Here is a 23,067-nt window from a genome sequence, read left to right on the forward strand (position 1 = left end):
GACATGCGCGGGAACGTGGAGAGCGAGCGGCCGGGGTTTCGGGGGGACCCATTTTGAGGTTGCACCTGGCTGAGGATGGCTGATACTGCCTCTCTGTGTGACCCGCCAGCACCCCAGGAAGTCAGTAGCGAGTTTAAGAAGCCTGTTTTGCCGGTGCCTCCAGCTGTGCGGAGTAAAGCTCCAGCCTCCAGTCCCTCAGTCCCTGAGGATGTGGAGAAGGAATGTCCCACCGTGCTGCTGGACGCTCCCTGTAGGGAGCCCGAGGTCCCATCCGCTCAGCGGGACTGCGAGGAGACTGGGAGTCCACCGGCGGAGCAGCTCCGATCCCCGCGGGTAGCTGCTGCTTCCGGCGGCCCAGCCCGGGCTCCCCCATACCAAGAGCCATCGTGGGGCAGCCCAGCCACGGCCCCCTACAGTCTTGAAACCCTGAAGGGTGGCACTATCCTTGGCACCCGTACCTTGAAAGGGACGAGCTGCTGCCTTTTCGGGAGGCTTGCCAGCTGTGATGTATGCCTGGAGCATCCTTCCGTGTCTCGGTACCATGCGGTGCTACAGCACCGTGGGTCTGATCCAGACGGAGAATCTGACGGCCACGGGCAGGGCTTCTATCTCTATGATCTGGGAAGTACCCATGGTACTTTCCTTAACAAAACTCGCATCCCACCCCGCACTTACTGTAGAGTCCACGTTGGGCACGTTTTTCGCTTTGGAGGCAGCACCCGGCTCTTTATTCTTCAGGTAAGTAGAAAAATCTAAAATAAGAATCCTGGGACTTAACTATGCTGGGAATTATGAGTTTCTTTAAGTTTGGTTGAGAAAAAAGGATTTTCCCAGTCACCAGTGACAAAAGGATAGCGGTCAGTCTGCACCCACAGGTTTGTGTGCATTGCTGTATCTGGGAAAATAAATTTCCATTCATGAATCCATATATGTATATATTTTCCCCCTTGATTCATTAGGGACCAGAGGAAGACCGGGAAGCTGAATCTGAGTTAACAGTAACACAGTTGAAGGAACTGCGCAAACAGCAACAGATGCTATTGGAGAAGAAGATGTTGGGTGAAGATTCAGATGAAGAAGAGGAGACAGATACCACCGAAGGGAAGAGAAACACTAGTGGTCAAGATGAGGAGATGGGTTGCACGTGGGGAATGGGTAAGACATTACTAATGAAAGTTCTGAGTTCATTACTAGTGTTGCCTTAAATGCTTTTGATCGGGCAGCTCTTCATGGCTCCTTGATGTAGATGTAGGGCAATCATAATTTGCATATAAAGTAACCAAAGCCAGGTTCCTTAACTTTAGTGGTATAAAAAAAAAAAATTGAATCGTGGGCACTGTACATACTTTTCCCCACTATACAATTTGCTTATTGCCTTCATCATTTAAACACTCACACAGGCAAACACACCCAGGGTGCTAAGTAATTATCACTGGAGGGCATGGAAAGTTTTACTTCATTCCTTTAGCTAAGAAATCAGCATTTGATATTTCATCTTTCAGGCCATTTTCACAAAGTACAAAAAAATTCAAGAGACTATTGAATGTATCCACAAGCACCAGACATTTAGGATGATGGATACTCGGGTCTATAAAAAGAAGTCAGAGGCTAACGGTATTGTGACCCACACCTTTAATCCCAGCACTCAGGAGGGAGACACAATGTGGATCTCTGAGTTCAAAGTCAGACAGATCCACATATGGAGTTTCAGGACAACCAGAGCCACATTATAGAGAGATCCTGTCTCAAAAACTAAAAAAGAAAGCAGTGTGGCCTGATGAGATTGCTCATCAGGTAAAGGTCTCTGTTGCCAATTGTGATGACCTGAGTTGATCCCTCGGACCTGTATTGTAGAAGGAGAGAATGGATTTCCGCAAGTTGTCCTTTGACCTCCATGTGCACCATGGCACTTGTATATGTGTGGCCTATAGATATAAATGTGATGACAGAATAAATACAAAAATACTATGCAAAGTGTCAAGAGTAAGCTAGAAATTGTTGGAGTTAGCATCAGAAAGGGAAGTAGTCATTGGGGACTTAAACATGTGCTGTTCAGTGTGGTAGGTGTTATCTGTATGATCTGTATGTCCAAACTAGCATGTCTTCTGAGTACAGACTACACAGGATTTCAGGGATAGTGAAAAAAAAGAATTATTTGCTGTCATTTTTTTGTATTGATTATTGTGATGGAATGACCATTTTAAAGTAGCTCATAGCAAATTCAAAATTACACTGATAACATTCATGCTTTCTGCTAGACAGTACTAATTCAGATCTCTTGGAAACTATAAATTCAGTTATTTAATTTTTGTGTGTTTGTATTGGGGGTCATGGTGTACATGTGGAGGCCAGAGGATAACTTGTAGGGGTTGGTTGTCTCTTTCTACTCTTTGGGTCCCAAGGATCAAAAACAGGTGTCAAGTCTGACAGCAGAACCTTTACCTGCTGTCCCACTTTATACATGTTTAAAGGAGAATTTCAGGATGGAATGTGAAGGAAAGGAAAAGAAGTCATAATATAATCTCACAGTGGTGTCATGTGTAGCCATGACTGTTGGTGTTAAGGGTCTGTTTGGCAGGCAGAATTATTAAGAAGTTATATTGGAATCATAAGAAATTATATTGGAATCAATGAGTAAGACCTGAGTAGGAGTGAAAGGATAGGCTAAAGAGCTCAGTGCTTTTTCAAAGTGTAGTAAGTAAATGTTGTCTTTAAAGTGATGAAACAAAAAATGCCATGGGCACATGTCTTTTACATAATTTAGAAAACTAAAACGAAAAGTTGTTTATAATTTGTGGTTGTTCTATCCCATGCTCTCAGATATCTTTCTTTTAATCATTTTCAAATATAAATAAGTGTGTGTGTGTGTGTGTGTGTGTGTGTGTGTGTGTGTGTGTGTGCGCGCGCGCGTGCTCATGTGCTTCTTGAAACATTATCACGATGTAGTCAGGCGATCCAGGAACTTAGAATCCTCCTGCCTCAGCCTCCTGAATACTGATTACAAGTGTGTCACTGGGCCATGCCAGCTCTCCTAATTACCCTCACTCTGTCTAGAAGGACCATCGTGCCATTCGTATACCCTTTTCTCATCTTTGTTCTCTCTTGTCCCCACAGGAGAGGATGCCGTAGAGGACGAGGCTGAAGAGAACCCCATTGCCTTGGAGTTTCAGCAGGACCGGGAGGCCTTTTATATAAAGGATCCAAAGAAAGCTCTCCAAGGCTTTTTTGACAGGGAAGGTATGTAAGTAAATGTGGTTCTGGCCCCAACGGTAAACCATGCTGGCAGTGGGGCTGCTTCCTAGAGCTTTAAGTGGAACCGCATCTTTGCTTGGTTCTTGCCTTGTGACCAGTTTCTTTGGCTCTATTTACTTTTATTTTTTGTGGGCTGCTGAGGCTCAAACCTTGGGTATGTGCTGGGAAACTGCTCTCTCTGCCACTGAGCTGTACCACCAGCCCCAGGTTTATTTTGAAAATAGTAAAACTCTTGTTTATTTGTCTTTCATTTTAAAGAAATGCTTTTAACACATTCTTCTCAAAAGTTCTTGGACTTAGTGGTAGGGAAATGAGGCAAAGCCTTTGAGTTTATTGTTTCTAATCCACATTGCTTTTATAGTCAGTACTTTTTAATGTGTGTGTTCTGGAAGACCTGAGGTGTCACCCTCAGAAGCACCAACTTCCTCATAGGAGCCTGGGTCTCTGTCTTGAGCTCAATAACCACACTAGACGGGTTGGCCTCTGACCCCCAGGGGTCCTCTCATCTCTGCATCTCCGGCGCTGGGACTGCAAGCATGTGCCACCATGCCTGGCTTTTTCACCTGGCTCCTGGGGCATTGAACTCAGGTCCTTATTCTTTCTAGGCAAGCACTTTTCCAACTGAGCCACCCTCTACAGCTCCTGGTCTTTTCAGTTCTTAGTACAGATTTTAACTGCACTAAGTTATATGATAAGAAAGATCTCAGGAAGTCTCTGGAGATACTAAGATCTGAAGATGCTCAAGTTCCTATATCTAGTAGCATAGTATTTGCATCTAAACTATATGTAGCCTCCCATGTACTTTGAGCATACTCTAGATTATTTACAATACCTAATATACTGTAAAGCTATGCAGATGGTCATTATACTGTGTTTTTAGAGAATAGTGACAGAAGTATACATGTTCAAAGCAGATAGTTTTTTTCATTTCTTTTTTATTTTTTTGTTTTGTTTTCTAGACAGCGTTTCTCTTTGTATCCTTGGGTATCCTGGAACTCACTTTGTAGAATTATTTTCTTCCATGTCACATTCATTCTTGTCTTATTTTCAGGTGCTGATCCCTAGGAATAAGTTAAATGTATTGAAATGTAGTGCTTGTTGTGATAGTAAAACTTGGTGTCTTATATTAACTAGTAATTTTTAGCTCTTACTAAAATGTTCTTTCTGCAGGAGAAGATTTAGAATATGAGTTTGATGAGCAGGGACACAGCACATGGCTCTGCAGGGTGAGGTATGTTGGTTTTTTTTTTGTTTTGTTTTGGTTTGGTTTGGTTTGGTTTTTTTGAGACAGGCTCTTGTTAAATACTGAACTAATGGATTCTTTTCCTGTTTATGTCTGTAACTGGAAGTGGCCAGTTTCAAGTTAACATGTGGTTGCAGAGAATATCCCCAAGAGTAACTTTACTTGTCATTTTAGGCTGTTACCAGTTTAGTAGCACTGGGATCTGGGGTGAAATTAATAAAAGTGGAAGCAAATGAGATGACGTTTAACCCTGGCAAGACAGAATGAAATTGACATAGAGGTTGAAACGCCATCTGGGGAAACATGGCATCGTGACAGTTTGTGTTCATGAGAATCTGGGCTTACTGCTGAGCTGTAACTCCCTGTGCACCCATGCAGATTACCTGTAGATGACTCAACTGGGAAACAGCTGGTGGCTGAGGCCATTCACTCAGGAAAGAAAAAAGAAGCGATGATACAGTGTTCACTGGAAGCTTGTCGGATCCTTGATACATTGGGATTGCTGCGGCAGGAAGCCGGTCAGTATATGAAATCTTTTTCTTTCCTTTTAAAAACCAAAGAAGGAAAATGTAATGCAAAGGGTTGCATAATCTCTCTACATGAATAATGTGTAAATTGTACAGACTTTTCTAAAACGAAGAGAAAAAGTTCCCTCTCTCAAAGTCCTAACACTGTTATTTATATTATCCTAGACATTTTCCATGAATATTCATTTAAAAAACTAAATCCTGGTGGTGGATTAACTAATCCTGGTTAGAAAATTAAGTCAGGTGGTGGTGGCATACAACTTTAGTCCTAACACTCAATGCCAACCAGGTCTACCAAGTGAGTTCTAGGACAGTGAGAGCTACACGGAGAAACCCTGTCTCAAAAAAGAAACAAACAACAATTGAAAACCTGGATCCTGGGTGCCGAACATGGTAGCATGTCTGAAATTTGCAAGGCAGACACGAGGATTGTTGCAATTCAAGGCCATTCTGGTCCTTGTATGAGTTTCAGGCCAGTTTCATATTCCTTAATTTATTTCTGTGTTTAGTGATCTTATTCTTATTTTTTAAAGTAATTTTTATATATGTTTTTATTTGGCCTGCATGTATGAGGATCTGCTGGAATTTGAGTTACAGATAATTGTGAGCCTTCATGTGGGCTCTAGGAGTTGAACCAGGTCCTTTGGAAGAGCAGCTAATGCTCTTAACCACTGTGCCTTCTCTCCAGCTTTGTCTTCTGTCTTACTGATTGACTGTTTGTTTGCTTCAATTACTTAATTTTAGTTTTTTTAGGTTTTTTTGTTTTGTTTTGTTTTGTTTTTGAGACAGGGTTTCTCTGGATAGCCCTGGCTGTCCTGGAACTCACTCTGTAGCCCAGGCTGGCCTTGAACTCACAGAGATCCGCCTGCCTCTGGTTCCCAAGAGCTAAGATTAAAGGTGTGCACCACCACTCCCAGTTTTGTTTTAACTTTTTTTTTTTTTACGATATTATTTTTTTACTTAAATTCGAAACAAGTTTGCTTTCCATGTCAATCCCAGTTCTCTCACCCTCCCTTCCTCTCCTGCCCCCCTTCCAACCCCCATCCCATCCCCATTCTGTTCGGCAGGGAGGGTGAGGCCTTCCATAGGGGATCTACAAAGTCTATCATATCTTTTGGAGCAGGGTCCAGGCCCTCTCCCATGTGTCTAGGCTTGTTTTAATTTTTTTTTAAGATTGTATTTATTTATTGCATATATAGTATTCTGTCTGCATGTATGCCTGCAAGCCAGAAGAGAGCACCAGACCTCATTACAGATGGCTGTGACCCACCATGTGGTTGCCGGGAATTAAACTCAGGACCTCTCTGTAAGAGCAGTCAGTGCTCTTAATCTCCAGCCCTTGTTTTAACTTTTTGTCGTTGTAAAATATATGTAACACTATAATTTAGTGATATTAAGTTTACTTGTGTAATCACCACAGGCCAGCTCAGCACTTTTCATTATCCCTGGCGCAGCTGTATCCTGTGAACATTAACTCCATTCTCTGACCTCCACAACTGCATTCTGTTTCTATCTCTGTGATTTGACTACTTTATAATGCATGTGGAGGTCAGAGGTGGGTGTTGAGTATCCTTTCCAGTCATTCCTCACCTTTTATATTAGGTAGAATCTCCTGCTGAACCCTGAGTTTGTTTAGCTGACCAGCTTGCTCTCTCAGTCTCCCACGTGCTGGAGTTACATGTGTACTACCATACCTGCCCAGTATTTGCATGGGTCCTGAGGGCATGGATGCTGGTCCTCACATTTATGAGGCAAGTACTTTATCTACTAAGCCATCTTCGCAGCACAGAATTTGACTACTTTAGGTACCTCATATAAGTGGCTTGATAATTGCCCTTTTGTGCTTATTTCTACTTTCCTGTCCCCTTTTTTTTTTTTTTTTTTTGATACAAGGTTTTGTGTATCCCAGGCTGGCCTTAGACTTGCTGTGTAGCCGAGGATAACCTTGAATTTCTAACCCTCCTTTCTCTACCTCCCAAGTGCTGAGGTCACAGGTAGGCTCCCTTGCACTTAGTTAGGTGCTGCTGGAGGTCAAACGCAGGGCCTTGTACATAGTAGGCACACACTCTGCAAGCTGAGCTGTATACCCAGCCTTCTTCTTTCCCTTCCCCCCTCCTCTCTTCCTTCTTCTTTTTCCTCCCTCCCTTCTCTATCGCTCTAAAACAAAACCTTGATTATGAACATTTTATTTTAAGTATCACGGAAAAGGAAAGCCAAGAACTGGGAAGATGAAGATTTTTATGATAGTGACGATGATACATTCCTTGATCGGACCGGCCTGGTTGAGAAGAAGCGTTTGAACCGGATGAAGAAGGCTGGGAAGATTGATGAGAAGCCAGAAACTTTTGAATCATTGGCAAGTTGTTTATAGAAGTAGCTATTTTATAGTCATTGAAACTTTAAAAACAATAGCATGGAAATCTAGTGCTGGGTTACAACTTTGTGATCTCTAAATTTAATGGTAATAAATAACTAATTTTATTCAAGTTGGTAGAAAAAAAGTTTGCTCACTAATGTGGACTTTCTTCTAGGTTTGTATTGATCCATTAATGAACAGTTTTTGGATATGGTGTTACTTCCCCAAAAAGCAAAGAAAAGGTTCCAAGTTTGGATGTCCACTATGAACCTGACATAAAGCTCTGTATTTAAGAGAAGTCAGAAGGCTGGGCATTGGTGACACACACCTTTAATCCCAGCACTCGGGAGGGAGAGGTAGGGGGATCTCTGAGTTTGAGGCCAGTCTGGTCTACAAAACTATCATGAAATTGCCTTAAGGTGGCATAGCTCTAACACTAACTATATTTAGCAGTATTCCTAGCTTCTTGGCTCATTGATGAAAACAAATGTCTTGAGTGTTTCAGTAACTCATTCTGTTTGAGTTCTTTAATTCTAAAATTAGTTCAGCTAGAATGAACAAATAGAATATCAACTCTACCAGGAGCCAATTCAGGTGGACTTCTGAATTATCTTAAAACTTGTAATAATAATGACAATAAGAAGGTGCTAAGAAAGAAAACATTTGCTAACACTGTTGATTTGGGCCTTTAGGTTGCAAAGCTCAATGATGCTGAAAGGGAACTCTCTGAAATTTCTGAGAGGCTCAAGGCTTCAAGCAAAGGTAAGACTGTCAGCCCATAGTTATTGAGCACCTGTCCTATCCATGTGTGCTGCACACTGGGGTGTGCACTGCAAGATTCAGGTTCTGGAGGTCTCTTTAAGGAGCAATGTAGCTTTTTATCTTATGTGTGTTTTTATGAGTGCTTTGCCTGCATATATGTCTGTGCACTACATGTGTGTCTGGTACTCGTGGTTGCTGGATCCCCTGGAACTGGAGTTACAGAAGATCGTGAGATACCTTGTGGATATTGGAACTGGATTCAGGACTTTTGCAAGAGTAGCAAGTGCCGTGGTAACCCCTGAGCCATCTCTCCACCCCACAGTATAACATTGCAAAGCTAGAAAAACGTTAAAAACTGTCTGGTTTAATCTCTTTTTACTTAATAATGGAAGGAGCTGAAGCTTAAATTACCTCCCAAGGTCTCACATAGCCACAACTTGTTGGTTCATTCTTAATATCAATAATGTTTGCTGTTTAGCTTTATGTTTGTGACCTCTCTGTGGATAATTTGACTAACTTTAAAGTATTCTGGCCATCTTTGTAAACACGTATTATTCATTTTTGAACAGCTCTATCAGAATCATCATCTCAGGATTCTTTAGATGCATTCATGTCAGAAATGAAATCAGGGAGCACATTAGATGGTGTGTCCCGGAAGAAACTTCACCTGAGGACTTTTGAACTAAGGAAAGAACAACAGAGGCTGAAAGGGTTAATAAAACTTGTAAAGCCAGCAGAGATCCCAGAACTAAAAAAGTAAGTAGTTCTAATTGGAAAAAAAATTGTGGGGCTGAAGAGATGACTCCTGTTTTCAGCGTGACAATACTTAAAGGTTTTATGTACGTTTATTGACAAGTTTTGAAAATGTAGAGTGTGTTGATACAAAGTAAGTCTGGAGAGCACATTACAGGTAGACATTTGTGAAGGTGGTTTACTGCAGGACATTTCATTTAGATATGTACTATCCTGTATATCTCCCTATAATTTAAACATTATAAACTATTAAAATTTCTTAGTAAAGTTTTAAAAATTCAATTCTTCAGCATATTAGTCACATTTTAAGTGCTCAGTGGCCAAATATGGCTGATATCTAATCAAGTGTATAATGCAATATAAAACATAAGGTGTTTCCATTATTTCAGGAAGTCCCATTGTTCAGTGCTGCTGTAGATTGTCAGTGTGTGTTATGTCCCTCATCCCTCTGTGTGAAGCCTGTAGCACTTATAAGAGCATCAGATGTTAGAAGTAGGTTATGCTTTTATTTTCCTTCACCAGTGTCCATGTCCTGTAGTCACCATTTGGTAAATGCAAAGCCCTGTGACATGTTTGGAATGACTGGGCTGAGGGGCAGCCCCATCTTGCCTTTAGCACCGTGTCTCACAGCCCTCGATAGGTTCTGCTGACCTCGTCCTCATATTATGTTCAGATACTTATTTTGTGGTGGTTTCTGTCTTTTTCAGAAATGTCCTGATCAGTTTCATGGTGTTTTGAAACATTTTATTTCTTATTATTTTGTGTGTGTTACTAGTTGAAGGGTAGCACACATGTATGGAGGTCAGAGGACAGCTTTGTGGAATCATTTCTCTCCATCCACCTTTATGTGGGTTCAGGGGGTGGAACTTAAGTTGTCAAACTTCACTGACAAGGGCTTTTATCCACTGAGCCATCTTGCCAGCCCAGTTTCATGGTATATAAGTTAAACCTTGGACTTTCCTAGAATAGGTATTTATAATTGTCCTTCTTCCTAGGACTGAACTTCAGACTACAAATGCTGAAAACAAAGCTAAGAAACTTGCATTACCTCTCTTTGGTGCCATGAAAGGAGGAAGCAAATTCAAGTTAAAAACTGGAACAGTAGGGGTAAGTTGTGAAGTAGAGTATGTTCAACTCTTAGTCCTTGAGCTGTCCTGTCCTTGAGCAATTGTCTGTCTTATTCCCTAGTTATGTGGGAAGGACTGTTGGCTTAGTGTGAGTATCTTGAACTGGACCTCAGAGCTGGCTCAACTGTTGAAGTACTTGCTGCCTAAGTATCCCAGGATCCATGCAAAGTGAAGCATGGGGCTGCTGACTGACAAGCTAGCAGGCCTGCAGATCTAGTAAGAGATGCTAAAAAGGGAATGAGATGGAGAGTGATGAGGAGAACATCTGGTCTTATGTATACATAGGCATGCACACATACACAAAAGAATTGATTAGTTAATCTATACCAGTCAACTTGAAAATAACTCATATGTAATTTTTTTTTTTTTTTTTTTAATTTTTTTTTGAGACACAGTCTCACTATGTAGTCCTGGCTGTCCTAGAGCTAGTTTATTAATATCTAATTAAGGGCTGGCGGGATGGCTCAGAGGTTAAGAGCTCTGGCTGCTTTTCCAGAGGTCCTGAGTTCAATTCCTAGCAATTACGTGGTGGCTCACAGCCATCTGTAATGAGATCTGTGTGCAGGAATACATGCAGACAGAACAATGTATACATAATAAATAAATCTTTAAAACTGTATTTAAAATTGCATTAATATCTAATTAATGTTATAATTAGGAATGAAGTACCTATGTTGATTTCCTTTTCCCCAATATTATTTTGCTTACTGTTGGAATATTATATTATTTTTCTTCCTCATTTAAAAAAAATATTTTTTGAGAATTTTGTTCATTGTACTTTGATTATATTCATTCCCCTTCTCCAACTTCTCCAAGACCGGCAGCTCCCTTCCTGCCCACCCAACTTTTAGCCTCTTTCTTTTTCTGTTTTTGACTTTTCAAGATAAGAGTTTCTGCCTGCCCTGAAACTAGCTCTGTAGACCAGGCTGGGTTCTGCTTCCAGAGTGTGTGCCAACTCTGCCCAGTGTCTCCTCCTTTTTTTTTTTTTTTTAACCCATTGAACCCAATTTGTGCTGTCTGTGTGTTCTTAGATGTGTGTCCTTTTCCTGAACGTAATTGGCTGACCAGAGGCTGTACTCTTGGAGAAAACTAACTCTTGCTCTCCCAGAATCTATTATTTGCAGGTAGCCCCTTAGCTAGGGCTAGAACTTTGTACCTACCTCCCTTCTCCATGCTGGTTTTTTTTTTTTTTTTGGTCTGGCTTGCAGTTGTGGAGGTCTTGTGTGTTGTCACAGCCACCTTGAGTTAATACATGTAACTGCCTTGCTAGGTCCAGAAAACAACTGGTTCCTTATGGCTGTCCATTGCCTCTGACTCTCCCAATCTTTCTGTCCTCTCTTCGGCAATGATTCCTGAGTATTGGGAGGAGTGGGTAGAATATGGATGTCCCATTTGGGGCTGAACATCCCATCATCACTTATTCTGTGTCTTGACCTGTTATGCACGTTTGTTCATCATCAAAGGAAATCAGGACAGGAACTCAAGCAGGACAGGAACCTGGAGGCAAGAGCTGATGCAGAGGCCATGGAGGAGAGCTACTTACTGACTTGCTCCTCGTGGCTTGCTAAGCCTGTTTTCTTACAGATTCCTAAACCACCATCCCAAGGATGGCCCTACCCCCATGGCCTGGGCCCTCCCAGCTCTCCCACAATAATCACTAAGTAGGAAAATGCTCTACAGTCTGTTATAGCCTGACCTCATTAAGCCGTTCTCTGATTTGAGGCTCCCTTCCCTGCAGTGAATCTAGCTTGTGTCCAGTTAACATAAAACTAGTCATTATAGTGGCTTCGATTAAAAAACAAAAGTTCAGCTTGTTATACCTTGCAGTTTTTATTTCCTCACAGTTCTAAATACCAGAGGTCCAAGATGAAGATGCTGGCACCGTTGGTGTCTTTTGTGACTTATTGGTGGCTGTCCTTTTATATAATTGCCTCTCCTTTCTAATGGTGTCAGTCTTACTGGCTTAAGCCCAGAGCTTCTCAGCCATTTTGACTAAGTATGGCTTTAGTGCCTCATTTTAACTTAATCAATGAAAAGACCTTGTCTCCAAATGAGATCCTGTTCTGAGAGATCTTAGGAGTTGGGATCTCACACATGGATTTATTGTGTATGTGGGTGTGTGTGAATGAATAAAGCAGCTTTATTATTATTTATTTAGTATTGTATATCTGTAGCCCCATACTGGGGAGGCTGAGGCAGAGACTCAAGTTCTGGACCAGCCTGGGCTACAAAACCAAACTGTCTCAAAATAAACAACAAAACAGTTGAGATTGACAGACCTTGAATTGTGATGAACCAGAGGTCTGAAGTTCCAGTTACAGATTCAGAATGAATTATGTAACTTACTTAAGATGACATTATGGAGAGGGAAATATCTAGGTTTAAACATAATTTCTTAAAGGCTTAAGAAAAAAAGAGGATCACTTAGCTGGGTGGTAGTGGCACACGCCTTCAATCCCAGCACTCTGGAGGCAGAGGCAGGCAGATCTCTGTGAGTTTAAGGCCAGCCTGGTCTACAAAGCAAGTTCTAGGACAGCCAGGGCTGTTACACAGAGAAGCCCTATCTCAAAAAATAAATAAATAAATAAATAAATAAATAAAATTAAAAAAAAAAAAAAAAAGAAAACAAGAACATGGATTGCTTAAATTTTTATTTAAGAAAAACTAAAGGACTAGCTGGTGGCCTAGGGCTATAAACTTTGTAGAGGCAGATGGTCACTCCCAAGTTTGAAGTCAACCTGGTCTACATACTGAATTTCAGACCGGCTAACACTGTAGTAAGACCCTGTCTCAAAACACCCAAAGGTGTAGGAGGACAATACAAATGATTTTTTTTCCTAAAAAAAAAAAAAAAAAGTTTGATTTACTTCCCTGAAGATTTTATAATGAATTAAAGTTCTTTGATAGTAACAGATAATGAGGATAGAATTCCCGCTGCTATCACTCAATTGAATATGTTCTACGACCCAGTGTAACACCAAAGACCTTGCATCTGCTAGGCAAGCATACCACTACTGAGCTATGTGTAGTAATCTTGGCACCTAGAAATTGCTGGGAAACGGTTACTAAGATCCCCAGATGGACAAAATTCCCTGTGGAGGGCATGCTTCTAGCAAACTTTTGTGGGGTTTACTAATCTGAAGTTTGCATTGTATACACATTGTATACATTTAACCTAGCTTCCTAGAAGAGATTTGTCTTTTGGTTTGTTTGTTTGTTTTTGTTTTTTGTTGTTTTAGACAGGGTTTCTCTGTGGCTTTGGAGGCTGTCCTGGAACTAGTTCTTGTAGACCAGGCTGGTCTCGAACTTACAGAGATCCTCTTGCCTCTGCCTCCCTAGTGCTTGGATTAAAGGCATATGACACCACTGCCCAGCAGAGATTTGTCTTTTTACCATTATGCAAACTATTTATTTGTTCATGGTTTTATTTCCCTTGTAGAAGTTGCCGCCCAGGCGTCCAGAACTCCCTCCAGCTTTAATGAAAATGAAGGATGAACCTGAAGTAGAAGAGGAAGAGGAAGAGGAAGAGGAGGAGGAGAAAGTGAAGGAGGAACATGAGGAGCAAATGGAATGTGGGAGCAGTAGACTGCCCCCAGAGACAGAGACAGAGCTGGAAACAGCAGCGCAGGACCCAAGCACTCCTATGGATCCCTCTTGCTCTCAGGAGACAAAAAGCCATGGTAATACCTTTCTTTTTTCCTTTGCTCACTAGTGGGGCTGTTGTATTCATTATAGGTGGGGTTGAAAAAGCAAAACCAGTTATGTTTGTTGTTACAGAGGATCAAGTATATGTGTATGTGCAAATAGGTTGTTTTTTTCTCTTTCTCTTTTAAGCAAGCCTTAATTGAGTCCAGTTAGACAGCTGTTAGTGCCACTATTGCACTGTTAGGTGTCTCTTGCCATGTTAGTCATTGTTTTGGTTCCTACTTGTTACAACTGGATAACACTGTTAATTGCTTCCTTCTCTTGTCAGTTCCCATAGTCCTTTCTGGTGCTGTAGACAGACACTAGACTGTTAGCACGAGGCTTCCAGGTAGATAATTCCAGAATCTGAGTCTTGTGCCCTAAGTATGCAGTGTCCTTAGCCATAGGGAGTTACCCTCAACCTCTGGGAGATAATGAAGGGAAATGGCAATAGCTTATATTGTTTGGGGAGTCATTGGACTAACCTGACCAACCACTGGGAAAAGGGTGCATAGTACTAGGGTTTTTGCTAGTGTATATAGTCTTTTGCGATTGTTGTCAGTGCTGTAATTTTTAAAAAGTGGCTTGAGAGAGAAAGACACCATGTGACAGAGTTCAAGTGAAGGTTTTTGTTGTTGTTTTTTGTTTTAGGGGAGAAGGATCATAAAAAGGGGAAGGGGAAGAGCAGCCTCCTGAGACAGGAGCAGGGGGAGAGAGGAGGGTGGGGCAGGCAGAGGGAGTGAAATAGAGATGGAGGGGAGGCAGGCAGGCCCTTTTGAAGGGGAACATAGTAAGTAGGCACAGGTAGTGCTTTTCTTTCTTTTTTTTTTTTTTTTTTTTTTTTTTTTATGTATACAGTGTTCTGCCTGCAGGCCAGAAGAGGGCACCAGATCTCATTATAGATGGTTGTAGGTCACCATGTGGTTGCTGGGAATTGAACTCAGGACCTTTGGAAAAGCAGTTAGTGCTCTTAACCTCTGAGCCATCTCTCCAGCCCCAGGTGGTGCTCCTAGTGGCAGCAGCTGAGGGTGTATCGTGTCAGAACTCCAAAGGCAGGCCAGTACAGATAACCTGAGTACTAACAGTCAGCACAAGTTTTAAAACTTGGTTTAAAAACCTTAAAGATGAAATACTTAGTAAATCTGCGGTTGGTAAGGGGTACTCTAGGCTTTTGGTCCTCTGTCTTCTTACTTATTTTTGACGTAGAATCATATTCTACCTGCTGTTCTAGCCTATTTTTTCCTAAAATATTATTACTTCTAGTTTTTCAGATTACATTTATTTATCTATGTGTGTGTGAGTATGTGACTGCCATGGCACACACATGGAAGGCGGACAATTGTGGGAGCTGGCTCTCTCCTTCCGTCATGTGGGTAGTGGGGAATCAGGCTTGTAGCCAGGGCCTAAAGCTGCTCAACCATCTAACTGGCTTTGTGGAACAGATAAGGAATAATAAAATAATAAAATTATTATTTTGAAAATGTTTTCTTTTACTAAGGGTCATAGTGGTTCAGTATATATATATATATGTGTCATGATTTAATTACCTTTTACTTTTTAAACATGTAAAACATTTCACCGTTTTTAAATTTAACTGAAAAAATGTTGAATGACCTTTATTGTGTGTGGCAGAGTGACACTTGTGCACCATGGTGTCCCTATGGAGACCAGAGGATGACTTCCAGGGGTCAGTTCTCTCCTTCTTCCGTGTGTGACCGCGGTCCAGACTTGGGGTGGCTGCAAGTGTCTGCCTGCTGTGTTGTCCCATTGGCCCTATTAGTTTTTGCTATTGTCAAAGTGTAAATAATAAAACTTGATGCTTAATATACTGCTAAAATTAAATAGCAAGTTGAGAGATGTATATACATTTTAAGGCCTTTTGTTGTAAGAATTGTTTTATTCACAGTCTTTTAAAGTGGAACTTTGGTGGTTCTGCTAGACTTCTGGAGGCTCATTTACCAAAGACTTTAAGGTTAATTGCACCTGCTGGTAGTCTGACTGAATGACCACATAAGTATGTAGCTACTCTTCTGTGAATTAAATAACAATAAATCCTGGCACTGTTTTTTATAGAAAGCACATCTCAACTCAGCCAAGTGGAACGGAGTAAAGATTATCCAGAGATGGGCAAAATAACTTCCTCAAGTGAGGACCCTTCAGGTAAGTAGTATACCAGACTTCCTTGCTGCTCTGCACGTAGGTGCTAGCTGGTTTTGTGAGGAGGGAAGGTGGCAGCAACTGCCTTGGAAGGCAGAAAAGATATGGTCTTATGAATGCTACAACCAGGGCCGTAGACAAGATGAGAGTGCAGAGAGGTTTTGTTTGTTGCCATCTTATTTGCCATTTCTTTACTCCTAATCTATTTCCTGGGGCTCCCTATCTGTCCCACAAAGCGTTCAATACCTCGTGCTTCTCTCTGACCAGGTAGAAGAGGCTCCTCCAGCACTGCACTTCCTTCCATGTGTCCTACCGTGGAAGTGAATCAAACCTGTAGTAATAAACTGTTGATAGATTGGCCTACTTAGAAAGCTGCATTTTGCCAATTATAGTCAAACCATGAAGAGGAAAAGCAGCTTCTTTGTATTTGAGCTTATAGCTAGCTTTGGTATTTAAAAACTGAAAGGTAACAGCGAAAGGAAAATTCTCATTTGTGTGTGTGATATATGTGTGTGTGATATGTAGTAAATATATATATATATACATATATATATATAATATTTACTCTATTTTTAAAATTGTATGTGTTTGTGTGTGATATGTGTGTGTATATATTTAAAAGTGTGTGTGTGTGTGTGTGTGTGTGTGTGTGTGTGTGTGTGTGTGTATGTATGTATTTAAAATTGTGTCTGCGTGGATATATGTATGTGGGTGCTGCTGTTCTTGAAGGCCAGAGGGACCAGATTCCTCTGGAGCTAGGTTACAGATGGTTGTGAGGCACCTGAATGGATGCTGAGAACCAAACTCAGGTCCATGCTTTTAACTGCTGAGCCATCTCTCCAGCCACTGTGTATTTTTAAGTTTATGTATATGTGTGTCTGTGATTTTATGCCACATGTATACAGGTGCCTGCAGAGACCAGAAGGTGGAATTGGACGTCCTTGGGCCTAGGTTATATGGATGCTTGTGAGCTGCTTGACAAGTGTTGGAAACCAAACTCTAGTCCTCTGGAAGAGCAGCAGGCACTCTTTATTTTATTTTTAGTTGTGTGTGTGTGTGTGTGTGTGTGTGTGTGTGTGTGTGTGTGTGTGTGCGCGCGCGCGTGTGGGCTGTGCACACGAGTGCCAGTGCCTACAGAACCCAGAGATGTTGTGTCCTTTGGAGCTGGAGTTACAGGTAGTTGGGAGCTGCCCAGTGTGGTTCCTTTGCAAGTGCTCTTAACCACCGACCCAGCTCTCTCATTGTAGAAATGCCAGGTACTGAGGTGTCTATGACTTCAGTTACAGCACCATTTCAGGGACCTTCTTTCTGTACCACTTTTTTGTTAACAGCTGTTTCTACTTTTTTTTCCCCCCTTAAAGTAGTTCCGGGGAATGAATATGAAAAAAACAGAGATGAGTTGAAGAAAAAGAAAGTTCCTGGTCCAAGCAAAGTAAGTGTGATCACCGGTCTATGACACTTGAGACTGCCTTAGAGTTTTTAACAGCTTTCTCTCCTTGTAGGAATCTGGGCTCTCCTAGATTTCATTTTTTTAACTCTCCAGCTGCCCTGCTCATCTACCCTACAGCTAGCAGTGGAAAGTGTTGCTAAGTGGAGACGCTCATCTAAGGACTCAGAGCTAAGAGTTCTTAGTGAGGGTGTGTCATGTAAGCATACCCTCCTCACCATGTATTCCATGCTTGCAGGAGAAAAGCATAACCACATTGGGTGTACAGTAGAGGCACAGAGAGGGAGGGGCACAAGTCACCCTCCACCCAAGGCCACAGGCTGCAGCCACAGGCCAACCTTAGCCACAGTCTTACATAGGACGGCAGTCGTCTTCGCTGCTAATGCTCTCCCATACCTGGTCAGAGGCGAATGCCAGCTTGCCAGCTTTCTCTTACCGCCCTTCCTTTCTTTTTTCATGTGAGTGTGCTTGGGCACACTTTGTTTTATTGTTCATTTTTGTTGTTTTTGAGACAAGAACTTGTGTTTGTAGTACAGAAGTGCCTCAGCTGGCCAGATGTTTACACCACTTTAAAGAATCTTACACTGGAGCTGCAGAGATAGAGTAGTGGTGAGGTTCTTGCAGGACAGTGTGAGGACCGGGGTTTGGATTCTCAGCACACACACAGCACATCTTCGATCCCAGTGCTGAGGAGGGAGATAGGTCAACCAGCCTTGCCAAATCAATGAAGTCCAGGTTCAGTTCAGTGAATCACCTGTCAGAAAAGTAGGGGAGGTGACTTATTAGGTAAAGACACTTGCTGCCAAGCCTGACAACTTGACTTTGATCCTGGAACCCATATGGTGAAAGGAGAGAATTGATTCTGGCAAGTTGACCTCTGACCTCCACATGTGCCCCAGGGCATGCACACACAAAAGCACAAATACATATAATTTTATAAGTTAAAAAATACTGGGTGTTAGTGGCACACACCTTTAATCCCAGCACTCGGGAGGCAGAGGCAGGCAGACCTCTGTGTGTTCAAGGACAACCTGGTCTACAGATCTAGTTCCAAGACAGGCTCCAAAGCTACACAGAGAAACCTGTGTTGAAAAACCAAAGCAACAACAACAAAAAAGTTAAAAAACAAACAAACAAAAGGTGTTGTGGTAGATATTTTTAGCCCCAGCAGAGTCAGGGGCTAACTGATCTCTGAGTTCAAAGCCAGTCTGGTGCACAGAGTCCAAACAACCAGGGCTACACAGAGAACCCTGCTTCAAAAAACCAAAAATAGACAGATGAATAAATAATTGGTGGATCAGGTGTCCTGATACAGGTCTCTAATCCCAGCATTTGGGTGGCAGAGGTAAGTAGACTCTCTGACTTTGAGGCCAGCCTGGTCTGTGTAATGTGTTCAGGCTGGCTGGAGCTTCATGGTGAGACTTTGTCTCAGAAATAATGAGAGTGGAAAGCAGTTGAGGAAGACACTCAACACTGACCTCTTCTGTCTTTATGGAAAAAAAGTCAAGATTCAGAGAAAGAATGTGTCCTCAAATTAGTTACCAATGTTAGGACCATTCATGGAAACTGTTTTCTCAGTTTTGTTAACTGACAGGCATAAAAATCATTATTCTAGCTAAAAGTCTTTAGAGTCAGACATGGTGGGACAAGTTGTAATCCTATTTAGGGTGGTCACAGATTCCAGGATACCGAGAGCTACTCAGTGGGACTCTGGCCTAACCAACAACTCTTGAGTAAAATGGTCTATTTCTTCTTTGCAGTTTCCACCCATACTTTCTTCCAAATACCCTGAAGATGATCCAGACTACTGTGTATGGGTTCCACCTGAAGGTACAGTTTTTGTTTTTATTTTTATTTCCCTTCAAGATGTGTGTACATGTATATGTAAGTATCTACATGTACATATGTATGTATGTGTACACCATGTAAGCCTGTTGCTCGTGGAAGCTATAAGAAGATGTTGAATCCCCTGGAACTGAAGTTATTGGTGGTTGTGAGCCACCATGTAGGTTCTGGGGAAGGAACTCAAGTCCTCTGCAAAAGCAGCCAGTTCTCTTAACCTCTGAGCCTTCTTTCTGCCCCATTTATATTTTTAAATAGGTTTATATACTTAAGAAAGTCTCAAAAGTGTGTAGTAAGTCTCCCTTTTGATGGAATTAGAGGATACAGAGGCACATCAACTGAGTAGAATTGGTGCATCCTTTGTAGATTTTTAAACACTTTTAAAAAATAATAATAATGGTCTAGTGTATAGCTCATTTGTAGAGCATTTGCCTAGCATTCGTGGAGTCCTGGGTTTAATCCCTAACACTGCATAAGCCAGGTGTGGTGGCACAGGCCTATAACCTAGCACTCAGGAGTGGAAGCAGGATGATCAGAAGTTCAGGGTCATATTTTAATACATAGCAAGTTTGAGGCCTGTTACGTGCACTTTTCCCGCCAGCCTGGCTCCAGAGCCTCGTCAGCCCCAAATGACACATAGAGACGCTATATTAGATATAAAGCTGTTGGCCTGTTACTAGTGTTTCATATTGGCTATCTCTGTCTTAAATATTAACCCATTTCTATTAATCTAAGTATTTCCATGTGGTTTTATCTTACCCGAGAGAGGGTACGGACTTCTCTCAAGTCCCTACATCTTGACTCTCCTCTACTACATCTCCCAGAATCCTCCTTGTCTCCTAGTCCCGCCTATCTTACCTTCCTATTTACTAACAGTGCTTTATCCATTAACCAATAAGAGAAATATATCTACAGAATGACATCTCCCATTTGAAGCCAGCCTGGGCTACATGAGACCCTGCTTCAACAATAAGTAAATAAATAAATAGGTAAAAATAATTTTGTAAAGTAATGAGATAGACACATTTGGACACTAACTGAGTATTTGTTGATAGGAAGGTTGTTTAAAGGTCTGAGCGATCTTGAGTGATGACTTTTGGAAAATGACCTTCTATTTTAGGCATGTTCACAGATATAACATCTGATTTATTTTTAAATGCTCTGGTATTAGAGGGTAAGAGAATTTTGGGCAGGGCTAGTAAATAAAATAGGATTGGCCACATATTGTTAACTAATAAAGCTAGATGAGGGATGCATGGTTGTAATGCGTACGGTTTTTCCTCCCGCCACCTGGTCTTGACCCGCTGCCGTGCCAGCCCCAATTAACACACAGAGACTCTGTATTTGATACAATGCTGTTAGCCAGGTACTAGTTTCTTATCGGCTAGCTCTGTCTTAATTATTAACCCATTTCTATGTATTTCCACGTGGTCTTACCGAGAGCGGAGGAATGGTAGTTCTGTTCTCTCCAGGCTCTCCATCCTGACTCCTCCTTACTACTTCCTCTTTCCTCCTTGTCTCCTAGTCCCTCCTATCTTGCTTTTCCTATTGGCCAACAGTGCTTTATTCATTAACCAGTATGAGAAACATATATACATAATGGCATCTCCCATCATCTCCTCTTTTCTGTCTAAATAAAAAGAAGGGTTTTAACCTTAACATAGCAAAATATATTATACAACAGTTATCAAGTAAGAATCACAGTTAACAATATTTAGTCCATTAACATTTAGCAAGATTTGAAGAAAATATTCCATCATCTATTCTATCTTTGTGTGTCTAAAGTCTAAGTAACATCTTTAATCCTAACTAATGAAAACTGTAACCATAAACTATCTGTCTTCAACTCCTTCAAAGACCACAGAAGGATACTATACAAGCTCTAGAAATGACAGAGACAACTCACTGCCTGGTCAGTCACCTGGTCCTGTAGCTGTTCAGTCCCAAATAAACACACAGAGGCTTACATTAAATATAAACTGTTTGGCCTATTGCTCAGGCTTATTAACTCTTACAATTTAAATTAACCCATAATTCTTATCTATGTTTAGCCACATGGCTTGGTTACCATTTTCAGTAAGGCATTCTCATCTTGTTTTCTCTGTGTCTAGCTGGGACTGCATTTCTGCCTTTCCCCTTCCTAGAATTCTCCTGGCCTGGTAGCCCCGCCTACACTTCCTGCCTACTGGCCAATCAGCATTTTATTAAACCAATATGAGTGACAAATCTTTACAGTGAACAAGAGCATCATCCCACATCAACTTTGTTTAATATTTCTCTCATTGGATATTTGCTATGTTTCTAGCCTTTTGCTATTTATTACAAACCTCTGTAATGAGTAATAATGCTAGAAGAACTGTCAGTTTCAGAAAGACAAACATTGCATGTTTTTTCTCATTTGTGGGTCTTAGACTTTTCATAGACAAATACATGAAATCGTATGTTTTATATGACATGAAAGGGGAAATGAACCTTTCCAGAGGAACCAAGGGACCAATGGGAGGGGAGGAAGGAAAGGGTAGTGGGGGTTCAGGGGGTTCAGGGGCATGTACTCAAATTACATTATATATTCACATGAGAAACCCTGTCTAATAGAATAAAACACTACAAAGAAAATTAGTAAACACTAAAATTGAAGAAGATAAGAATTACTGGACAAACTAAGTAAATAAAATATATAAGGTGTAGAGGTAAGCCTGTAGTGAAAACAGTGAGGTTGATGCCCTGGGCCAGAGGTATGTGCAGAATTGCATTCTAATGATATTGTACCAGTTTTGTGCTAGTATGTGCCCACATTGTAAGAAACATTCTTTTCTTTTCTCCATTGGCCCATGACATGGTTTTTGTTTGTTTGTAAGTAAATTTTCTGTTTAAAAGAAACTGCCTTATTTATTTTGCTTTTGATCTCCTGATGTCTGAATATCTTTTTCTTTTTGACTTTGGAAAAGTAAGTACATTTCTTTTTATATTTTGCTGTAGGTCAAAGTGGAGACGGCAGAACCCATCTGAATGACAAGTATGGCTATTGATTGGTTCAGAGGCCCAAAGGAAGACCTTGTGGACCACAGGATGTCTGGGATGACACATCAAGTCATGCCCAAGGAAGTTCAGATGACCATTTGTAAAATCTGGTGACTGGCATTTTCTTCTGTATCCCTGGCTTCCTAAAATTATCTGCCTGCGGATTCTCCTGAATTCTGGTGTTTATATTTAAAGTGTTTTTGTATATATGTAAAAAAGGCACCGTGTACACTGAAAGTTAGTAAAATAAGAGACATGACCTTATTATAAAATGAGAAGGTAGTGATGATTTCTCTAATGTTGATTTAAGGTCATAATATTCTACTGTAATTAAGGGCCTGTGCTGGTACGTAGTGCCATTCTGAGTGACACCTCCAGTAAAAGTGGATTGATTGTTCATAGGACTCAATGTTGGAAGCCAGAACTGTCGATGTAAAGCAGAGCTTTCATCTCAAGGGGAATGAGAGGTAGTTTATGTGTAGTCAGATGTAAGTGACCACGGCCGAGGAACATGGTTCAGGTTGCCCCAAGGGTCATGGAAGTGGCTGTATGAGCTTTAAGCATTTATTAGTATAAGACAAGAGGGGGTCATGAATCAGTGTATATATTAAATAACTGGTGGAGACCACAGGTGGTTGGGTTACAGCAGAGTGGGGGGACTACTGTAGGTTTCAAATACTGTCTCATAGCACTCTTCACTTTCAGGTTGGTAGAAACTAGTGATCTACCAACTGTATACTCCAAAGGTTTGTCAGAGGGTGTAGGATCAGACACAGATGGACAATAGATGTCTATTAAAGTAACCAGAAGTAGCCCAGTATAATTTGTCTGTGGTTTTTCAGCATTCTGACTTTTTACAATTGCAGAATTCTAATAATTAGTCAGCCTGGTAGAAT

General features: G+C 41.3%; 1 protein-coding gene across 1 annotated transcript; it reads left to right on the plus strand.

The window, feature by feature from the left end:
* Positions 1–60: 60 nt before the first annotated feature.
* Slc4a1ap (solute carrier family 4 member 1 adaptor protein) lies at positions 61–22,575 on the plus strand. The gene is made up of 14 exons (XM_051181822.1): positions 61–738; positions 960–1,155; positions 3,115–3,237; positions 4,423–4,483; positions 4,874–5,013; positions 7,218–7,378; positions 8,071–8,140; positions 8,710–8,896; positions 9,889–10,000; positions 13,460–13,700; positions 15,778–15,864; positions 17,223–17,293; positions 19,069–19,138; positions 22,130–22,575. Exons 1-14 carry the CDS (start codon positions 76–78, stop codon positions 22,177–22,179), a joined length of 2,232 nt encoding a protein of 743 aa, XP_051037779.1. The 5' UTR covers positions 61–75; the 3' UTR covers positions 22,180–22,575.
* Positions 22,576–23,067: the final 492 nt, after the last annotated feature.

This window comes from Phodopus roborovskii, unplaced genomic scaffold (assembly GCF_943737965.1).
Source record: "Phodopus roborovskii unplaced genomic scaffold, PHOROB, whole genome shotgun sequence".
NCBI classification, from domain to species: domain Eukaryota; kingdom Metazoa; phylum Chordata; class Mammalia; order Rodentia; family Cricetidae; genus Phodopus; species Phodopus roborovskii.